The 19,487-nt window shown below is 45.3% G+C and overlaps 1 protein-coding gene across 1 annotated transcript in view; it reads left to right on the top strand.

The window, feature by feature from the left end:
* The window catches only part of T265_14060 (hypothetical protein), a gene marked incomplete at both ends in the record, with an annotated part of 25,124 nt that extends 7,543 nt beyond the window's left edge, over positions 1-17,581 (top strand). The window contains 7 exons of the mRNA XM_009171831.1: positions 7,598-7,648; positions 7,897-7,950; positions 9,804-10,205; positions 13,115-13,252; positions 15,161-15,369; positions 15,458-15,560; positions 16,710-17,581. Coding sequence (XP_009170095.1) covers positions 7,598-7,648; positions 7,897-7,950; positions 9,804-10,205; positions 13,115-13,252; positions 15,161-15,369; positions 15,458-15,560; positions 16,710-17,141 — 1,389 coding nt within the window. The remainder of the gene's footprint in view (positions 1-7,597; positions 7,649-7,896; positions 7,951-9,803; positions 10,206-13,114; positions 13,253-15,160; positions 15,370-15,457; positions 15,561-16,709) is intronic.
* Positions 17,582-19,487: the final 1,906 nt, after the last annotated feature.

The raw sequence follows: 19,487 nt of genomic DNA, 5'->3' as shown, positions 1-19,487 counted from the left end.
ATGACGTTTTTGCCCCCTCTCTGTGAATCTATGTTTGTTCAATTTTGTCGATTTTGTCGTCATATTAAGGTCATGGAGGTGTGCGCCAACCCTAAATCTCAATTTGTTTGGTTTTTCTCATGGGCTCATGGAGCACTTACTCGTTGATTCCAGATAGGTTGGTTGTGGTCGGTTGTGCGTCAAAGTGTTGGGCATGTGCAGAGCCATGCTGACATTTGACAATTACACTCCTTTGTATACCAATTTGGTTTTCACGGGGGTGGGCACCTGAATTCTCGTTTATTACGTTTTTCAACACGACGTGCTGCACCAGGCCGCCTCATGTTTCAGTTTGTATGATATTCCAGTTATCGCAATAAATTGTATAGACGTAGCCCACTACTGATAAGGTTGCTGAAAACACCTCGACAGCCCACGACCGGTTCCGCTCTTCTTAGGTCGCACCAGATAGACGCAGCCCCCGAGTTTTCGTCAACCTTATGATGACGTTTGTTACTCGAATAATTTGAACCGGACACTTAGCCAGATCCAGGTCTGGTACATCCGAAGGAAGAAAGTCCACAACTGTGTAGCTACACAGCAAAGCAGGTTGATTTTGTGTCAGGGGTGTGTTGCGGTTCGACATCAATCCATCGACTTTCAGACATTGGTCAGCCTCCACACAGCTTCGATAAACTCCTGGATAACTATTCCAGAAGCACTTGCACTATACTAGCTGAAGATGTCCCGTTTTGTCTGTCTTCAACAACTTTATGGGTCGAGTTCCGGAGTATGAGTTTTGAACCGTTATGTTTGTTCATTAAGCTGCTGTTGTCTGCGATGTAGTCGCACCTCTCTGTCTAAAATCATTTACGGGAACATGTTCTTCGCTTTGCAAATAACAAAGCCCCATTCGTACTTGGTTCCTTTTTTAGCTGCGAATAATTGTGAGTCGACTTTTATGAATTTTATTCTAGTTATGGATTAAATTCCAACTAGCAATAAATAAACCAGCTACCCATATTTTTAGAAACAACCAACAAACATCACGCTTGAACCATTTTTCGATCTTTCCTTACAGTTCACATCACTGTTCTTACGAAGGAGATGCTTTTTTCATTCCCTAAGCTTTCGATATGTGGGACTGCACCTGGAAACAATACCTTGATCACACATAGAAACGATTATTTTGGGAATTCCATCACTGATACCTCAGCGTCAATTTGTATGAGGATTTAGAATTGAATGGAAAGGGACGTAGCACAACCATCTGGATGCTCACCCTTCCCCCCACCACTCATCCGTCAATTTGGACAGAACCTTGAGCATTGACACCATTGATATTTATCTAACCATACACGGGGAGAGATACGCTCCCCATCCTGGCCTACATCCGCTGGTCCCATAGCTTCTTCCGTTCCATTATACCATATCAAGTTCTCGCAACTCCATACTGGGCACGAAAAGCATCACTTTTCTCGGCAAACAGTAAAACAGCTTAGCTCGCATTGCTGAGTGCAGTTCTCAAATGAAATCAAATGAATCCTTTTCCTGGTCACGATCGTGTGCTTTGTGTGTCACGCCATACGTGGACACAAGCTCATCTTTTATTGTTACCATCGCTGTGCCTTTGAACGCCACTCATGGACAACGTCAGGTCTCCCTAATACTAAACTGCGACTTGAGTTTCACGCGTTTTTAGATTAATCCAATGTGAATTATTTCAAATTTACACCAAAGTAAAACATTCAGCGCATGTTCTCTGCGTAAATGCTTTCTTGAAATGGGAAAATGGGACTCATTGGTGGGGATATCATTTGCTCATTGTTCCACCGATCTCAATGTCCTGTAACCTACAGGTTGAAAATCAATTGACTACAAAACAATATCTTTCCTTACTTCCAACCCTGGTTGTTTCACTGCTTAAGCGGAAAATAGGTTCTTGTGAGACCCCCACTTATTTTTCACACTTTCTCAGATTTAGTCTTTGTGCATCCATATCCCCGATATTTTTTCCTTTACGCGGGGTGCCGTGTAAATGTGTGGGTCTCCTCATAGCTTTTCCGTCGCCACATTCGATCAAAAATTCCTCTTGGAGACACTTCAAGGTGTTGCGCAATTTGAAATACACTTCAAACCGAAGTAACATAGGACAAAGCTCCAATGGGTGTTACTTCCAATCCCCATAAGTTTATGCGTGAATAATGGGAGAATATTTGTATTTAACTGTTTTTTTCAGCCTCGAATGAGTGTGAGTCGACTTTCACAAATCGTGTTTAAACAGTTAATTGAATTCATACGCAAATCGGCTGGCCATTGGGCATAAGTATACTGATTATTGTTTTTTTTCCAAAATAGCCAGGAACGACATGCGAAATTCCTCTTATTGGTCGGATACATTGAATGTTTCAGTTTTCGCTTCCTGCAGCTGCATCCAACTGTCCCGAATTACACTCATCGGCAAACCAATTTTTAACGGCTGATTTTACCATTTTTGATACTATGCAACTGAATGTGCTGCCTAAAGCCCATCTCACATTTCAGGTAGTACGACGTTCTCTCGACGAAGCACACTACTCATAAGGTCGCTGAAAACTTTTCAGTAGCCAACAGCCGGCACTACTCTTAGGGTTGCTGGAAACCCGGCAGTAGCCCACGACCGGCTTTACCCTGGTGGATTGCACCAGGGCAGCATCATCATGTTGTCTGTGAGCTGTACATTTAATGTCAATGTCAACCAGTTTCTACAAGTTTGAATTTAGTTTATAATGTCCGGATGGCAAAAGTAGGCCGAAAGTGCAAATGAAGAGGACCCTGTTCCCTGCTGCCAGAAGAAGTATGAACTGTGCTTCGCACACTGATCAAACCATCTGGTTGCGTTAATGTTTTCCTACTGACAAACGGCTTTTTGTTATCGCAGGCGCACATATCAGTGTTTTCCTGTTCACGCGATACACTCAACTCATCGGAATAGAAGGCAGAACTGAATGTATTTTTCGCCCGCAAAGTCACTTCAAGTTATGGGAACTGTGAAACTTGAGACTTTGAAGTCGGTTCTTAGATGGAGAGCTTTTGTAATTAGACCCCGTCAGGCTTACTCCATAAAAACGTTAATCGCCAAAATTATCCCCTTACTTTCTCAACAGCAGGCTGTTTACGTCATTCAGCTCCTTCCCAGATTTCGTGCCTTTGAAAAAATGTTGCACAGACAGATAGCTGAATGTAGCAAGCAGATGGATGTTATGGTCAGCTAATGCATGAGTAGGGCCCGACGTACGACCGTATCACTCAGTTTTGTCCGCGGCAGAAAACTGCGTTGATCTGAAACACAACTCTTAAACCACCTAGCCTAATGACCGTAAGATTACGATTGCGACAGATGTGCAGCCTCGGATGTGTTACATGAAGCTCTATGACAATAGGTCACAAGATTCACGATAAGAGGCTATTTTGGACTATTTTGCCTCATTCGAAGCTATTGGACGCCACTTAGCATCTTCTTAATTGTGTGTTGTGTGACGGTATCCTACGATTCCTTCTTACGGGCATTGAATTTCTTGACAAAACATTTTCGCAGCTATATTTCAAAATTTTGAGTGACAGTTCACTAAGACGTGACGAAAACATTCGACAAGTGTTCATCGTATTGTACTATGACCCCTGCCTCTTGTGTTGCGAGCGGACTCACTACCGCCTTTGCCTGCTTGATGACAGCGTGTGTTATCCGTTCATGAGAAAAGATGCTACAGTACAAACTAACCGAACATGCCATCGCACCCAAAGCTTGCGTGTATCTCCTCCGCTCCCCCATACTCTGCTAATCGAAACTGTAGCAGCTGGAACAGACGCACCCCCTTGTACATGGTTTGAAGCCAATAAACTGACCGAGCAAGTGAGACAGGAGTCTGTAAATGAAGCTTTTCCAGTTTTCTGTGGTGTCAACGAATTCAGGTTTATCGAAGCCATCATGTAGGAAAGCTCATACCCGTTAGATTATTGACCCAACCGAAATTTGAATTTGAACGTTCATCACATAATCGTGTGGTAACTTGTGAATTTTTTATTTGTGTGGAATTCCGCCTGGTACAAGGTTTCATTTCAAAACTCGAAATTTTCGTTGTCGGCATCTGTGTCACCCCCATACGCCTATTAATCGGACGTTGCTTATCGATCATTACTGGTTGGTTCTCTCGTATACAGAAAGGCGCTTATCGTCCAGCTGTAGCACCCTTTCGGTGCCTAACTGCCATGCCACCAGAAGAAAGCACGATAGCTGGGGTACAACCAGGTTGCTCAAATCTAAACAGGGGAATTCGAGAGGCAGAGGTCGAACCTTCCGATCAGTAAATTCGCGCGCTAACCCCCGAGCTATCTCGCCCTGGAGAGAAATAAAAATTAAGTCCAGTCATACATAGCCGGCTGTCGAATCCCCTAAAAGTGAAGGATACTGGGGTTGGAAGAAGCAATCAGAGCAGGCGCTTTTGCTCCGATCGTTTCACACCGACTTAGATCCCACTGATGGTTTGAGAACGCATTGCATTGTATTTATTCCCACTGACGTCATACTTATGGCCAAACGATCTCGTCTGTCTTTCTTGTCATGTTTTTTTCCACACTCGTGACCATCACCTTTAAGCTAAGCTGGTAGCTTCATATAAACAAACTACGAACAAACAACAATGCCTCTCATCTGTTGTCTCGCCGTGCAAATCGCACTAACAAGATTAGCCCTTTTTATCCGCCGATTTATCCTCGTTATTCGTCCTACGGCTGCTGCAGCTTATGTGGGTAAACACGGTTAACCAGCTCGTAACGAGTTTGAAACTGCAGTTCACACGATACTGGCACCCTGATGAAGTTATGGTTCCATGAATCGTACAGATGATATTTTATCGACAGTTCACACCAGATCAGAAGTGGATCGGTGTGACACTGCAAAACAATAGCCTTTTTCACCATTTTCGCTGTAGGCTTTGAATTCGCTGTCACATCTGCTCGGTTAATCAAATGCTGGGGTTTCTATGGTCTACTCGAATGTCCATGCTTGAGTAGTTTTGCTGGTTAAAGTAATACACCCTCTGCACATCAGTTGGTTTTTGCTTGAGTATTCTCATGGAGACTGTTCACCCGCAGGAAGGTTAGAACCGGACGAGTTGCGTAACTCTTATGCGGGTTCCCTTCTACGGTTCGTCACATAGGAGGATCTTGTGTTTTACTTTATTCACAGCAGTGCTGCTGTCCAGTATCCTCATCATCCATAGCAAACACTTGTGTTTCACTGCCGTACAACAATGCCAACTTATTTCAATAAAAATGGGGAAAGGATGGGGACCTAGGACACCTCACCACCGTGTTCAATGCGTCCACCCAAGCGCAGAGAGGATCGCGCGGGAGCATCAAAGCGTCCAGACTTTTCGTAACATCCTTTATTCCCTTCTGCCCAGTCTTAATCTGTCCACCTCGCCGAATTAGGCACAGAAAACTCTTCTCGAGTTCGGTATACGTAGCTCATGGTTCAGCCAATCTAGCCTGGAATCCTGTGTGCGTGAAGAACTGTCAGCTCCACCATCTCATTGCGATCCCGCTGGTTCCAGCCGATTTCAGTTTAGTTCTGAGACATCGGTGGCGAAATACCTGAGGACTTCTCAGATGCTCCGGCCAAAGCGGGCAAGTTTCGCAGCCTACAAAAAATACGGTGTGATATGTACATCCTTTGAGGTCTAGGGATTCGCCTCTTTGACGCCACAAGGGCGCATATTGCAAACACAATTCTGCCCGTTGGAATCTGTTCGTTGATTTCGTCTACCGTCAGAGCTAATACAACTGCCGCGATACTTTAGAGGTAGAAGCATCAACTAGGTGGGACTATCTACCCGGAATTTAGTACAAACAAAGTCGGATAAATTGGGTATGTGGTGAAGGTTTTTCGCTTTTCGTGACAATCCGAGGTTGGATGCTGTACACATGCCAGTTAGCCGTTCCTCTGTTTTGGTGTCTGCGCAGAAGTCACAACCGTGGTCTTAGGGCTCGCCCGCTCTAGGCTCTTATGATTGCCTAAATCTGCGCATCTCGAGTATTTGAATGCTTTCTGAAACTGAGTGACAATCACTGATTTAAGCTCAAATCCTGAAAATCATGTTTACTCCGCGATCGCCAGGACGCAACGTTCGGTTTATCGTTTTGACTGGGGAATCGCCTCAGTCGCTTCCACTTCGCAACGTGCCTGTTTTGAATTGTTATTCTGTTTAAATTAGCTGACCATTTCCCCAACCTATTCGCCTATCCCCTATTCGCTCAAGCCTTTCTCAGATCTCGAGTTAGCACTCACTTCCACAAGAAAGCTCGTCAGTCGATCTTTTCATGCTCAAGGTCTTGAGCAAAATCAGTCTTCCCTTGATATTTAGCCAACCCACAACACTGAAGTGAACAGACGAATATCATGGGTCTGTCTTCCACACAATGCCCTCTACGTTTGTGTTCGTGTGCACGCGTGTTTGTCCCACGCTCATCAGATCGAGAGCGCTATCACGAGATATCGGTGATAGATTGAGCTTCCGCCCTGTCGGAAATCAACAGATGCTTATTGGACCTGAGTTCAAGGCATTGTCAACTGGACAATCCTGTGACAGTATTTTGAGCACAGCTGATTTGGGGCTAAGTAGCTTGCAGTGTGGTTTGGTAACGCTCTAGTCACAGCATCTCTCTTGTCGGCCGTTGGAATCGCCTATATTAACAATAGATAATAATCGCTCAACTGTAACATCCTTTCGAGGCCTGGCTACCACGCCATCTGAAGGGAGCATGAGGGCTGGGATACTGCCACGTTGCCCAAGTATAGACAGGAGCAGTCGAAATGCAGGGGTTTGGTTCGAACCACGAACCTTCGGGTCAGTAAGCTCGCGTCATACTAATTAATATAGAATCATTCTAATCGTTTCCAAATATGTGAGCTTCCTTTTTCGGGACTGTTTCGTACTTGATGTGACCACTCACCCTTTTTGCATGCGCATTCCTAATTTAATCGACTTTAAACATCAGAAAAGTATGTGTGAGTTGTGGTTGAACAGCCGTCTCTGCGCAGTAAATTATTCCAATTATTTTTGTGATCATTTCCTGACTTTGAAGCCCCGTCATTGTCAAGACCAGCACCGATACGCAACTGTCGCACGAATCACTTTGGATTTCCTTTAATACATTTCCTTTAATACATTTCCTTTAATACATTTCCTTTAATACATTTCCTTTAATACATTTCCTTTAATACATTTCCTTTAATACATTTCCTTTAATACATTTCCTTTAATACATTTCCTTTAATACATTTCCTTTAATACATTTCCTTTAATACATTTCCTTTAATACATTTCCTTTAATACATTTCCTTTAATACATTTCCTTTAATACATTTCCTTTAATACATTTCCTTTAATACATTTCCTTTAATACATTTCCTTTAATACATTTCCTTTAATACATTTCCTTTAATACATTTCCTTTAATACATTTCCTTTAATACATTTCCTTTAATACATTTCCTTTAATACATTTCCTTTAATACATTTCCTTTAATACATACGTTTAATGTACTTTTGAAAGTTCCCAATCGGTTTTATTCCAGAACGATGCAGCGCCTCACAAAACTGTGGAAACCCCGGAAACTGCGTCCCAGGTTGGTCAAATCATCCTGTTACTGCTTTTGTCATATTTAGCGTACTTCACCGTACTGTAGTCTTCACTGCACTCATATTTAGTATATGTGCATGCCGTATAACACTCTCTGTCGTGGTCTTATTCTTGTGCACTGATCACTGGTGTTGTCTCCCCATCCTACCCCCATCGCCCCATGATTCACGCACCATATCGTGTTCCCCCACACCCAACCGTCATCGTCTTCCTCCCGTATTTGGTTCACATCAGCTGGTCAACGGGGATGCCAGTGTAATGAGCAACGTTCCTGCCATAGATGATGAGGTAGGCGAACTTCCCTTTCGATTCGTCCATCCTTGAGCCCTTACCTGAACATTATTATCACACTCCTCAATTCACATCCAATGACACGTATGAAATTGATCTCCGATTTGTTGATTTTGTCATTGAATCCGTGCACTAAGCACAGTCCGGGTCGTCGTAACGTGCTCTCTGAGCGGTGAAGGAGATGAACCAGATTTAGTCTCTGTCGTCACCTCGTTGGTTCGATGGTACACTTATGGTCAAGTGCGTTTAAGTGTAGCCCGCGTAGTATTTGGCATACTGTGGTATCGTTGTTGAGCACGTACGACTGCGCTAGTTGTTGACACACCTGAGTTCTCAACCAGCCGTGCAACCTATGTAGCGTGATTTCCGTCCGTGCGCTTTACAATACTGTATGAACATTAATCAACCAATTATGCCCAGTCAGTTCACTACTCTCTGCTTTCCCATTCATACTTGGTGGCACCAGAATTCCCAGATCCGAGTCCATAATACTATCAATAAATCAGTTTTAAACGAAACGGTTTTCCGTATTTTTCTGTGGGTTGAGGCAAAAAGACCATTTACATATCCCCTACGTTGAATTGAAGATCTACAACGTTGGTGGATTACGGCAGAATGTGTTCCTACCTTTAGTTATCACAAATGCGTAGCTCTCCGCGCTTCCACTCTCCACGTCATTGGTCAACGAAACTGTGCCAACTGAAATCGCTAAGGCGTGTACAGGACCTGTCACCAAGGCTGTTAACGATGACAGTAGGGTAGGGAAACCTATACAACAGCAATAGTTGAGATGTAAGCCAGTTACGACATCATCTTCATGAATAGCCATTTGAACGGTGGCTGTTTAGTGCTCGATATGTGCAATAATTCGCGTCCTGTTACGTTGTCTTGGTGGTACTTGATTTTCAAGGACATCTAACCAAAATGAACACAAAGCCCTTCTCGCTAATACCGTTGGACCGTGCTTTTAGGAAACATACTTTAGGGCTGCAGCACCAAAGACGTGCGATTTGAAGTCATCTTTCTGCACAACCTTTCAGTCTGACGTCGTTTGATGAGTGCTCATAACCCCGCGAGATTTCATCAAAGCGGTGAACCGGCACGCGTTTGGCTCTCTCCTGAGGTCAATACATTAGAGTTCAATCAATGCTTAAACGAATGGAAGTACGGGAACACAAACGTCCAATTAACGGGAGGAGGGATGAGTAATCCTAAATAACCTTCTACCGTTCCCTAGCGCATTCGGGCACAGAGTGACGGGTCAATAGTCAGGTGTGGGCTGCATCGAAAGAGAACACGGTCCCTACGGTCTGTGAGAGACTACGGAGTTGGCTGGGAACCAACCAAGGAGTGATGAACGACACGGAGACTTCAACAACCTGTCAACGCTTTACGATTTGGGGGAAGAAATGTTGACACATTAATGTCAAATATTGGGAATATGTGTAGTCGGAGGATCAGGCACTAGTCAGCTGCAAACTATGCAACTCCGAATTTCCGCAAGATATTTTTGATGATGCCTTTGCCTCCGGCAAAAGGCATTTGTTCTTGAGAAGCCACTAGACTTGATTGTGGAATCTCCACGTTAAGAAAGGCAGGTGGTAAAAGTTGCGAGTACTGGCCAAAAATATTTTACATCACCCTGGAAACCAAAGTTCTTTTCAATAACTTTTTAAGCTTTTTCTGCCGTGTTCGATCTGGTTTGAAGCGTTTGCTGCTCCACTCATGGGTGTCATTTACTCATCTTCGTCCCAAGTTGTACCTCATTATCGCCGTTTTTCAGAGATTCTATGAATGCCCTTGAGTAGTCTTTGTATTCGCCATCGACTAACTCGTTATTCACCTTTTAGCAACCAGAGAAACCCGTCGGGGAAGCTCGAACAGAAGTTATTCAAACTGTCGATGAGGTTCCAGGACCAAACGGAACCGTGCACGCTGGTCATGAGGGTGCGGAGACTCACGAAACGGAAAAAAGAAAATCCAAGGATCCTCTGGGTTGGATCAAAAGACGACTTTCAAAGAAAAGCAGCACCACTAAACCGGAGTCGGCGGAGCTGGAACACCCCATCGCTGGTGAACAGGGCGACAGTCCGAAAGCCGATGAGACCACAGAAACCCCTTCCATCCCGGAAGCGCATGTTACGGAGACAGCTGAATCACTTGTAAACGAGGTAATTTCATCTGCAGTGGCTGCAGAACAAGAACAAGAAGTTGACACAACTCCTCCGTCTGCTGTTGCAGAAGAACTTCAGGTGTGTCTTTATTGAACTACTATTTTGGGACTGTTGTATCAGTGTGGCTTGGGTAACGTATACTTTGCTCATTACCCGTGGTCGACTAGTTCAAGAACTGCCGCATGTGTATGATTTCATTTGATGTGACCGATAATGCTCGAAACTTTGGTTCGTTTGTGCTCTGTTCTTGACCCTTCTATAAAGTTCACCCAAACACTGACCACACACCGGACGGAGTTCTGTCAAGCTCTCCCAGATGCATTGACAGTGTCCTCACAAAAAAGGCACAAGGTTATGCGAAAACCTCCGTTGCATCAGCCTGGTATCTGTCGCATCTAAGGTGCTCCATGGTATTATTTTGCGCAGATTGACCGATTATTGGGAGAGACAGATTCATGAGAATCAAGCTGGGTTTCCCCCTGGTCGAGGGCGCATCGACATCTTTACCTTGGGACAATTTCTTGAGTAGTGCCATACCTTCGAACGTCCCAAGTTGGTCATTTGTGTTGACCTGAAAGCTGCTTTTGACTCTGTGGACATGGTAGATAAATTTATCTATAATTATTTATTGATTGATTCGTTTGTTTAAGTTCCGGTGGACTGGCTGGAGATGAGATTACTTCTGGAATCGGGAAGGCCAGGACAGCTTCTAACCTCGGACACCTATGGCTCTGATGTGACATCATTTTGTCCGTCAAGGTCATAGTTTACATTGCGGCAGTCAGATCCACACTGCTCCATGGTTCACAGACGTGGCCTATATGCGCAGAGGACATGCGAAAGATGTCAGTGTTTGATCATCGGTTTCTCTGAAGAATTGGTTGGGTGTAGTGGGAACATCAGATGAGTGATGCTGAGGTTCGATGGATGGTCCTAGGAAGAAGGAATTTCCCCCACAATAGATGGATTACTCAGGCTTCATAGGTTACTCTGGTTAGGACTTGTACTCCGGATGCCAGAAGACCGTCTACCTCGCAGAGCTCTTGTCACCCAGTTGTGTACGGAGTGGAAGCGATCGAGGAGTGGACAGTGTATGGCCTGACAACGAAGTATAAAAACACTAAAAAGTAAAAGTAGTCGGGTCGACAACTGCGCCTTCCCTCGGATGGGAACCCGAGATTTCAACTCACCAATGACAGGAATGCCCGATCGCGCAGTCAGTAGTGCTCATGCACACTCTCCGGTGATCGAAACTGCAGCAGCTGGAACCAATGTGCCTGTGGTACACTGTCTATAGCTGATAAATTGTAATGAGTGAATTGACACTGTCTGACAACTCAAAGCACTCCTAAAATTACCGTCTTCCTGTATCTCAAAGCACCATTCGGCTGAGTTGGTGTGGAGTTCCTTGACATTGAGTTTCTTTCAGGTGAGGCCCTGGCTACGCGCTAAATGACCTACAGACTCTTGCTGCCACGCCTTTCGAGAATGAATGCGTACAACAGCATGGTGTCTTAAGGGCTAGAAGTGGTTGATAAATTCCCTGTCTAGATAGTTATACCTCTTTGATCGTGGTATCGCCAAAGCCCGCTCTGCTTTCCTTCAGCCCAGACATTAGTTTGTCGATATGGGACAGAGTCTGGAAAGCTGCAGAAGTATATTATGGCTGTAACACTCGGCTAGTGTGTATTGAAGATAAAAGTCTACTCCTTGATCTTCGTCGTCAGTGCCATTGATGCATTGCGCGTGCTTACAGTGCTTAATTGGGAGAAAATTTATTCCGGCAACACCTTGAATATTCATTCAGTTGACTGAACCAGCTAGGTTGTCTCGCGCATGTTCTCAATCCCGTTGATCGATTGCCTCGTCATGAATCCTGCTCCGACCGAAGCGAGATGCAGATCCGTGGTCCGGGAGCGAGGCACCAAAAGCTTGCCAGCGGGTGATAGTCATGTTGGTTCATGCCAACTGCGCGGTTGGGGTACCAGTAACCCACTCCATCAGAGAGATAACGGCGCTGTTGTATCCACTCGCCCGCGCTTGACCTCTAGTTTATTGTTTGCCCGTTTTTCATCACAACTCGTGGTTGAAAAACTGAGTGGGAATGTTGTCTCCATCGAACGGAGCTGGTTATCTATTTCCCGGTTCCATTACTACAATCAATACGATCGTTCCTGGTGTCTAGTGGCCGTACAACCCGAGGTAAGCACGAGGGATGAGATAGTGTCTGTTCGCCCAAACCTAGACAGGAGCATTTGAGATGCCGGGGTTGGGTTCGAACCACGGTCAGTAAGTCGCGCCCTAGTAAGCACGAGGGATGAGATAGTGTCTGTTCGCCCAAACCTAGACAGGAGCATTTGAGATGCCGGGGTTGGGTTCGAACCACGGTCAGTAAGTTCGCGCCCTAACCACTGAGCTATCTCGAGCACTGTTTCATTGCTGGTGATTCCGTAGTTCAGATCCACCCGTAACCTTTTCAACTGGTTGGATATTTGTCAGCGTCCCAACCATCGGGTTCATTTTGCTTTGCGTGGACAACTTTCCCTGAATGTTATCGCCCTGGGGACACTGGAACTACGTCACTTCAACAGTCTTCTATGCGTGCAATACTGACTGGTCACACACACTTTCGTCCAAGCCTTAATCCACACATTCCGTCCCTGTTCATTTCACCTGTTGCTCGCTTCATAACATACCACCTTATGTATCATGCTGCTATGACCGTTTTCCAGAGACTGATCAATATGGCGAATTAGTACTAGGTTACAGATCACATGCTCTGCTTTACAGCATTGTTCTGGATTATCAAACCTTCCGTTCCTGTTCCGTATGATATTGGTAACGAAACTGGTGCACACAACATACGGCAACGGTATTTTTTAAGTTGCTTTCACTCATTGTGTTCGTGTACTGTGGTTCTATGGCTGGATCGATGTTTGTCCACTTTTCCCTCACCAACTCATACTTCCCCCTGTCTAATTTGCTAGATGTCGACCAAGCATGAAACAACGCATGCGGAACCGACCGACGTGGTGGAGGAAACGGAACCTGCAACCTCTCCGGTTGAGCCAGAGCCCACACCAATGGCAGAAGATGAACCGGCTTGTGAAGAACATCACGATCAAGTACGTTGTTTTTGCCGCAACACTTACACTAAACACCGAATCAGCCGGGAAGAAAATACTAAGACTACCCTCTGGGAAAAGAACGTCAGCTGGTCCATGCATGCATTAAACCCGGGGAGCTATCCGACTGACGCAGAAGCAGTTAAGGGTCAAGTATACGTTCGAACGGTGGGACTTGCGGTCACGCTTTGTCGAACCTTCATGATTTTGTTCTGGGAGTTGCACGTGCATTGTGCGTTTCCTTACTCTCCTTCGGAACTTGCGATGATCAACATCGTTATGCGGTTTTACCTCGGTCATAAATGTTACATCTTACTTGGCAACGGTTAAAGTATCCACCATTCGGTCTTCTCAGGTTCAGTGTAGATGTGGAAGGGAGAAACACCCACCGTGCACTCATTTTAACTTCAACTTCGACTTGCAGTTGAAGGATTAACGTGCACAGTTTCGGAATGGTTGTGCCACCTGTCTTGACGTGCTCCTACAGCATCACTAGCCAGTCACCTTCAAACCGTTGCGTTTGTACATTGAATCTGTGATATATTTTCTGGCATCCCGTCGTAGGTCAACACGATATTAGTCATTCACCCGCCAGATTGCTCTGTCACTCTGCATTGTTTTCTTATGTTGTTTATCTTCATGATGGTAAACAAGTTTATTGTGCACGTGTATATCCCCACCAACGGGTTTTTTTATCGTCACTGACTTTGTTATTGTCTTGCGGCCCTCCCCCAGTCGGTGGTGCTGTTCTAGTGATTCATTCTTTCTTTTTGGTAGTCCCTGAATGTTAGTCAACCCCGGTTTAACTTGTTTCGTCAGTTGCACACCATAGTGGCTGTTTCCTACGTACATTCGCAGTTGATTTGCTGCTTGCTGGGAACCACTGTCATGGTACCACCAGACCCTGAACCTAGGCTAATCGTGGACTCTGTTCATGAAGTCCACCCATGATGCATGCTCCGAACAACATGAATGTGTGGATGTGTCGCAGCCCAATTAGTCTTTATGGGTTGCATGCATTCTCCAAACTACTTTAGTCCGAAGGGACTTGGCACACGTTTCGGGTGGAAGTAGCACAATTGTCGTAAAAGGCTACAGTGTGTTACGTACTTGTGTGTATTGGTAAACCAGATTAATTCCAGAAAATCAGGGATAACATTCACCGAAGAGAACGTTGAGCTACGCGTAGCCGATTCATCCCAAATATCAAAGCCAAGGTGTTGATATCGAACGAGAAGAGTTGAGCGAACAGAGTGTAGGTAACAGAAACCTCAGCCCTTGGTTTTTGGGTTCAAATGATCCACCGAACCGCACACTGACTACGAGTTGCAACAAGCCACAAATGAATTCGGCCGTAGCATGTTAGTCAGGTGTCACTTAAGTGACGCTGTGTTTGGCAAATGGACGCTTGGTTGGATGACCTCTTGGTGAATGGTCATTCTGACAGTACAAAGTCAGGATGAACAGACAAACGACCGCGCCTGAGCGGGCATACAGTCACAAATGAAAAGTGGAACAATGCGCGCCGCTTGACACCTTCGAGTTTTGTGGTCGGAACTTACCGGAGTCAGTTGTACTACGTCTTTCTGTGGGCTCTTGCAGCTTCAGGTTTCAAGGGATAAGGATGAAATTTGGTGCATTTTTTATTCCAGTTCGAAAAACACCAGTAATAACATACCGTCCGCGTCTGACCGCATAGTCTCAGCCAAGTTTCGCCTGGTTCATCGCAAGACTGCACGCGATTTCACATCGTGCGATCGACCACCTGTCATATTTAAACTATTCTCTATTTCGTGCTGTAATTTGGCGTTCTCGGCAGCTCCACCGACCTAAAACATCCTTTCCTGGTGCATTGTTCGCTTTTGTATGTGGACACCAGCTTTCTTCAATGTCGCTGTCTTCTTTTAGGTGCAAGAAGAACAAGAAGTTCCCGTTACTGAGACAAACAATACAAATGTGACAGGGGACGAGGCTTACGATGACACCAACATTGCCCATGATAGCACAGACCTCCCCGAACCGATATTTTCGAAACTCGCTGACTTGGACTTGACCAACGGACACCCAGAGCAGCACCTTTCTAGTGAAAACGGGCACGAGGCAGAACCTACCGAGGCGTTGGTGAATGGTGAATGAGATGTGTTATTGTGCGCCCTTGTCCGACTTGGTTCATTTTTCCACCTCCCACTCTTGATTTTCCACCAGGAGCAACAGAACTGGACCACCATCACACACACACACACACACACACAAGCTCTCTTATCTGTTCACATTCGATTCCAGAACCCAGTGTGCACATATAAATTACGTAAGTCTTTGTCTAATTGTGTTAATGTGTTCCAGTTTTGTCAAATTGGAAGACTGCTTTCGGTCGACGTTACAGGTTGTCGGTCCGTTTTGTAAAGTGCAGTTAAGCGGGCGTTTGTTAGGATTGACCAACTGGCTCTAATTCGCACTCGCCCCCACGCCTACCAGTGATAAGATGCTACTGTCTGGCTGCTATGCCATCCGAAGAAAGCACGAGGGCTGGGATACTGCCAAGTTGCCCAAGACTAAACAGGGAAAATCGAGGCGCAGGGCTCGGCTCCGAACCACTGAGCCCTCACGCTCCTCATTAGAATAGGCATATTGAGTGTTACTCATATTCACATCACTCCCGTCCTAGTTGTCTTCTTCTCGCTGTAGTGGAGTTGTTCTGCTTAGTCCACACCAAAGCGTTGGGCACTGCACCGGAGTTTCGCTCTGATTAGAGCTCATCAACCGTGCATATACTGGGTCACGATGGGCTTTTAACTCGGGACATCCGACATGCAGGCGAGTGTTACCACTATTCCACCAGCGCATGTCAGACGCACCTGAGTTATCACGTCGGAACAGACGAACATGTTCAGGCTTTCCAACTGTGACCGATTTGTTGGATTTGCACTTCAGGTAGAGGAGCCAATCGATTGACAACCGGGACGGCTGTCGAGTCCTCTTTCGAGTTCATATCGCTCAACTCTGAACATACTCATCTTTTCAGTTAATGACTGATGATCACCAACTTGTCCTGGTGGCGTACTGTCACATGTCCTGGTTTCAAGGCCAAAGGTATAGGCTGCCAGTGAGTTCTATTGAAAACTATAATTGAGTCCAGTTCAGACTAACCAGGGTAGGTGCGCCAGGAAAGGAATTCTCAGACAAGTGAGTTGAATACGAATTCCCCGCATCCTGCGACGGCTTACGGCTATTGTTGAGTGGTGTAGGATTGTTAGGTCAGTACTTTAATTCTCTCCACACTTGAGGATCGGACCCAATCGAGAGCTTTTCAACTCTACCTGTCAAACCCGTAGTGCTGTCACCAGTCGTTAATTACGTTCACAAGAAGTTTTGCGGTTTTTATCTCGGCTCTTGTGATTGTCCCGACGGACTACCAATTGTGGACTACACTTGCACCTGTTTAATTCTCCTTTTCCAGCTAACATCCAAACTTCTGAGTCCATCCATTGGTACTGCCCTGTTCCCGAACAACCATTTCGCTTCATCTGGTGCATCTCGTCCGCGCTTCTCCGTGCTCTCTCTCTCTCTATCTCTACTTGTAAATCATTCCTCCTTTTCTGCTGCATCCTCACGTTGCAGTTCACCCGGCTCTTCTCGATGCCATTCCTTCTCTCTCTCTGTGTGTGTGTGTGAAGTCCTACGCCATGTCTCTTTAATACTGGGCCCTGCAACCGCAACAAATTTTCATCTGTCCCTCCCTTCTGGTCTGTCTCCACTTCCAATGAGCGTATGCGCTTTGACCCATTTTATTCGTGTGTTCTATAGAATGGTTGGTGCGTTTGTCCGCAAAGTCCGTATCTGTTTTGTACCCTTGTCCACCGATATTTCGTTTCTACCCCCGTCCGGCTGAGAGCGCTTCCTTTCATCCTGCCAGCAAGTGGCCATTATGACTGCCTCGATGATCACAGACAGTAATTTTTAGTCGTTTTTGGTTTTCAATTTTTTGTATACGAGCGCAAAAAACAACAAACGCGTATTTGATGATTATGTGCATTGTTCATTAAAAAAACCAATCAATCAATCAGACAACAGCGTATCTTTGTCCTATTTCCGTCTGTGGGGTCGATGCTGAGTCTTCTTGTGGCTAATCTGACCTATCAAATCGTATAATGGAGATTGAAACTCCTTTTCGTTGAGTTGAGCATCTTGCGTTTTCGCGGGGGAGAGATTTTTGATTACCGGTAAAGGTGTGTCTGTACGTCCAATACGTAAACATTTGGCGTTTTTTGTTAAGTCTGACCAAAACTTTTGAAATACACTGCTGAAATACACTTCTGAAATACACTGAAGTACACGCCCCCAGCAACCGGTCAACCTGGCGCTCTTTCTCACTCTCCTGTGAGCACAAGCTTTGATGAGTATTTTCGTAACATTTTCTGGTCGCCAAGCCCTCGGAGGAAATAAATATATGCAAGGTCTGTTCTACAGGAAAGAAAACTAAACCGGACAACACAAGAATAATCGAATATTATTTGTTAGGTGGACCTCTGTCTGACTCTTGTCAAATGCGACAAAAATTTCAGGAAAACAAACCAAATAAAGCAGTGGAGCACCTTAATACACAACTTTCACACTAAAACTATTGACGCAGGGGTTGTTCAGTCTACGGAACTGATGTAACAACGGAGCCCACTATCGCGACTGCCGCTAGTCACAAGCGTTCCCAACAGCTTCAGTCAGGATAAGGTCGTATCCGACTGGACAAGGTCTCCTAGTGTGTGATACCGTTCCACTCAGGCTTACTAGCGAATTTGTGTGGTAATCCTCTCTCTGCACTCGATAACCCTGAATGGTTGTGTTTGTTTCTCAAACAAACATAAACACCGGGAAGAGCATAACTACACGAGCTGTGTCCTGAAACTGAGTTCGATAAATGTCGATTTATTATGGGTTCTCACCCAGTTGTCCTGTTCCGATCCGTGATATAGTCACAATAACGATAACCTGAATGTTTCATTGGATCGGTTATCATTCGATCTATTTCAGATGTACGGGCATTGCCATGTGATGGTCAACGAATAAGCATGGACGACTCGCCATTGGGGGGGGGGGCAGTACATCAGATTCCGTGAAGCCGCCTTTCGCTGCCTTTGGATCCCACGCAGACCTGAATTTAGAAGGGAATTTGATAGTGGGTCCTATATTTCAGATGTTTGGAGGTTCTAGGGCATCAGATTTGCCACAGACAATAGGACTATGACAAACAACTGATGTGGCAATAAAACCCATGAGTCTGGTTCTGTGACAAATCAGTGCAAGTGTGGCATAAATACGAACATACGACCAGTAACAGAAGTATAACAACCCAGAGAGCTGTTGAGAACAGTCAGCGTGGCCATTCTGCAGCAGAAAAAAAGGATGAACAGAGAATAGGAAAGGTGAGGGAGTGAGGAGAAGCAACGGAGCAATTAATGGTAATCGCAAGCATACCGAACAGACGCGAAGAACTACAGACAAAGGACTCCGGACTGTGTCCCAGTTTAGAATGCGTGTCACAGCACACACCCTCGTGCCTCAAGATGTGCATGAACTGCGCCAGTCAGACAGACATGGCTCAACAAAGAAACATGTGCGAAGTGGTACAACACTTGCTGGGTCGAACGACCGTGGACAAGTACCGAGTGGGGCGACTTTGGCTACTAGTCCCATGACCAGGTTGGTAGCGCGCCGATATGCAGCTTCTCGTAATAGTGGCAGCCCTCATACGTTTACTGATGATTGACCAGGATTTTTCATCGGTTCTGCAATCTAATTGCCGGACTCGACGACAAGATCAGCAACTATCTGACCAACCACCAGGAAATGTTACCTTGACTGTCCACGTTCGATTCCAGGTAAGACTAACTTCTTCCCGAGAAGCCACTCATTTGAGACGGTGAAAACTACGGACTACCAAACTCAGAGCCGACAGCAATGACTGCGAGATAATTGGATCGAATTTCAAATCAGAGGGAAAAGAGGAACCGCAGCAACTGTAGTTCGGAGGACGCGGCAAAGCCCGACGATCGTTTTTTGCTAGTTTTAGGGCCAGAATGAGTTTGTACAATTCTAGAAGGGAGGTTTATTTCTCATTGAGAAAGATCTGTACTAGCCTTTGGATTCACATTTGAGCTATTGAACGGTACGTTGCTTAATCTTAACGTTCCCCTTTAAGTAATAAAGCTTAGATTCACCTCACTTTATATTCGGTTAGTTC

This window comes from Opisthorchis viverrini (genome assembly GCF_000715545.1).
Source record: "Opisthorchis viverrini unplaced genomic scaffold opera_v5_135, whole genome shotgun sequence".
Lineage (NCBI taxonomy): Eukaryota > Metazoa > Platyhelminthes > Trematoda > Opisthorchiida > Opisthorchiidae > Opisthorchis > Opisthorchis viverrini.
This window is presented reverse-complemented; position numbering and strand designations above follow the sequence as displayed.